The sequence below is a fragment of the Penaeus vannamei genome, chromosome 4 (genome assembly GCF_042767895.1).
Source record: "Penaeus vannamei isolate JL-2024 chromosome 4, ASM4276789v1, whole genome shotgun sequence".
Taxonomy (NCBI): Eukaryota; Metazoa; Arthropoda; class Malacostraca; order Decapoda; family Penaeidae; genus Penaeus; species Penaeus vannamei.
The window spans coordinates 7,257,841-7,260,340 of NC_091552.1; the positions used below are offsets into that span (position 1 = coordinate 7,257,841).

Here is a 2,500-nt window from a genome sequence, read left to right on the forward strand (position 1 = left end):
AAGATAACGAACTTATTGCTTTCTCCCAAATCAATTATTAACCTTTAAACAAACCATTCATAAAGACTATCGTGATTTGCTCTAACACAAAATTTTGTTATATTGATATGTCCTTAGAAATATAAAAGTATGTAAACAAATGTTTCAGTAACGTACATCTTTGAAATTAGAACCAACACACCTTTTCAGATGTCAAATAAATGATCTCGACATATATATACATATATATATATATATATATATATATATATATATATATATATATATATATATATATATATATGCGTGTATGTGTGTATATATTTGTATACATATATACACGTAGATAATATAGATACTGTGTTTCATAAAAGTGCCACAAAATCATTCAACTATAATTCTGCAATGGCCAATCTGAATTCTGCTCCTTCACAAGCATCAGATATATATGGGAGGAATTTCTACTTAAGTAGGTTGAGACATCCAATGAGGATACCTATTACAATCGAGCAAAAAAGGAAATTGGTGGAACAATACTTTGAGACCAAATCGACCGTGCAAACCCATAGCAAAACCAAGGTCACTTTGCAGTTAGAAAAGCTCCAGACAGAAATAGAATATAAAGGATTGTAAAAGAAGTTTCAATCTGAGAGAACATTTGCACAGGGAGGTCTGGCCGAACTAGAGGCGACAGAATTCCTGTCCGCCTGATCAAAGTCCGAAACAAATCCTGTCGACACCCCCCAAGAGCTGGGTTTGAGTCGAATGAGCACTGTCCGTATAATGAAACTGGACTTGAAACTTTTCCCGGATCACATTCAACAAAAATTCTCTGCACAAGATAAACAAACTAGAGTAGAAATGTGCAACTGGTTTAATGACAAGATAGAAGAGGACTAAATTGACAATGTTTGGTTCAGTGATGAGGTCCACTTCCATTCTGAGGGTTATGTCCATTCAAAGAATCTTGTCTTGTGGGGAAATGAACCACTACAAGACATTTGGCAACGGCATCGTTGGGTTTGCACGATCGATTTGGTCTCAAAGTAGAATTGCACCAGTTTCACTTTTTGCTCAATTGCAAGAGACCTTCACATTGGATCAGTCTTAAACTACATCAGATGTCCCTCACAATTTCTCTTTGATCCCTAAACACACTCACTCACACATACATACACACGCGCGCGCGCATATACACACCCACACATACACACGCACACACACACTTACCTATATATATGTATGTATATATGCATACTTACGCACACACACACACACACACAAACACACACACACACACACACACACACACACACACACACACACACACACACACACACACACACATATATATATATATATATATATATATATATATATATATATATATATATTCTTTATATATATATATATATATATATATATATATATATTCTTTATATATATATATATATATATATATATATATATATATATATACACACATTCACATACACAATGTATATGAATACATATATACATATATGTGTGAGTGAGTGTTTGTGTGTGTTATTAGTAAGCAATGCTTACGGGACATATTTTGCGCCTAGACTTTGTAAGTTGGCTAACATGCGCCTGCCGTTGTAATATAACAATCTTTCCCATTGCAACAGAGATGACGACGGACTTCTGGGTGGGAGGCCGGTACACGAAGGACACCGAGGCCTGGACGTGGCTGGACGACGCCCCGATGGACCTCGGCTCGCCCTACTGGGCCGTCAGGTGAGGCAGTGTCAATCACTGGAGACTGACAAAGTATTTTTTAAATGTTACAAGACATTTTCAAGCGAATGATGTTCTGTAGATTGTTTATGAGTCCGCCTCTAAGATTCCTGAGAGTCAATAATATTACTGCTTATCTAAAGAAATGGGTTAATGAAAAGATATAGACAAACTCGCTATGATATTAAAGTACAACACTGGCAAAATGGTTTCGTGTGAATGGCTCCCAAGTTTCAATGTTTAAAAAAAAAAATAAGCTACAAGTTTGTCATTTACTTTCGACACATCTACAAGGAGTGTCTTTCGAAAATTCAGAGAGTTAAATACACGCAGATATGAATCGATGAAAACACAGAGCAAGTGAGCCCACGACTTCTTATTACACAGTGCAGTGACGTTTCTTTCCCCCGCAGACACACCAACAGCTGCAGCAGCCGCCAGCAGGAGTCGGCGCCACACGCCAAACCTGAAGACGTCGCCTACTGGACCAACACTTCGGCCTGCTACCACTACGAGCAGGCGCCGCGGCGCGACTCCCAGCAGCTCTGCGCCGCCGTCACCTTCCGCCACTACTTCTACATTAGCGACGAGGACTGCCTGGGCGTCAGGAGCCCTCTGTGTGAACATGTTCCCAGCACCGCTCATGACCTCACGCTCGCTGGCAATCCGTGAGCACCTGATGCTTTTCGAAAGGAAAACTTGCCAGAAGTAAAATGCCTTTGATATAGTTATGAATGAATTCTATGAGCAACCATCCTGT

The 2,500-nt window shown here is 39.0% G+C and overlaps 1 protein-coding gene across 5 annotated transcripts in view; it reads left to right on the forward strand.

Moving 5' to 3' along the window:
* LOC113823075 (uncharacterized) overlaps positions 1–2,500 on the forward strand; it is an 11,018-nt gene that overhangs the window by 8,248 nt on the left and 270 nt on the right. For all 5 annotated transcript variants that reach the window (XM_070120607.1, XM_070120608.1, XM_070120609.1 and 2 more), the window contains 2 exons: positions 1,632–1,740; positions 2,154–2,500. The exon at positions 2,154–2,500 is cut by the window's right edge and continues 270 nt beyond it. In XM_070120607.1, the coding sequence (XP_069976708.1) occupies positions 1,632–1,740; positions 2,154–2,412 (368 nt within the window). In that variant the 3' untranslated portion in view covers positions 2,413–2,500. The remainder of the gene's footprint in view (positions 1–1,631; positions 1,741–2,153) is intronic.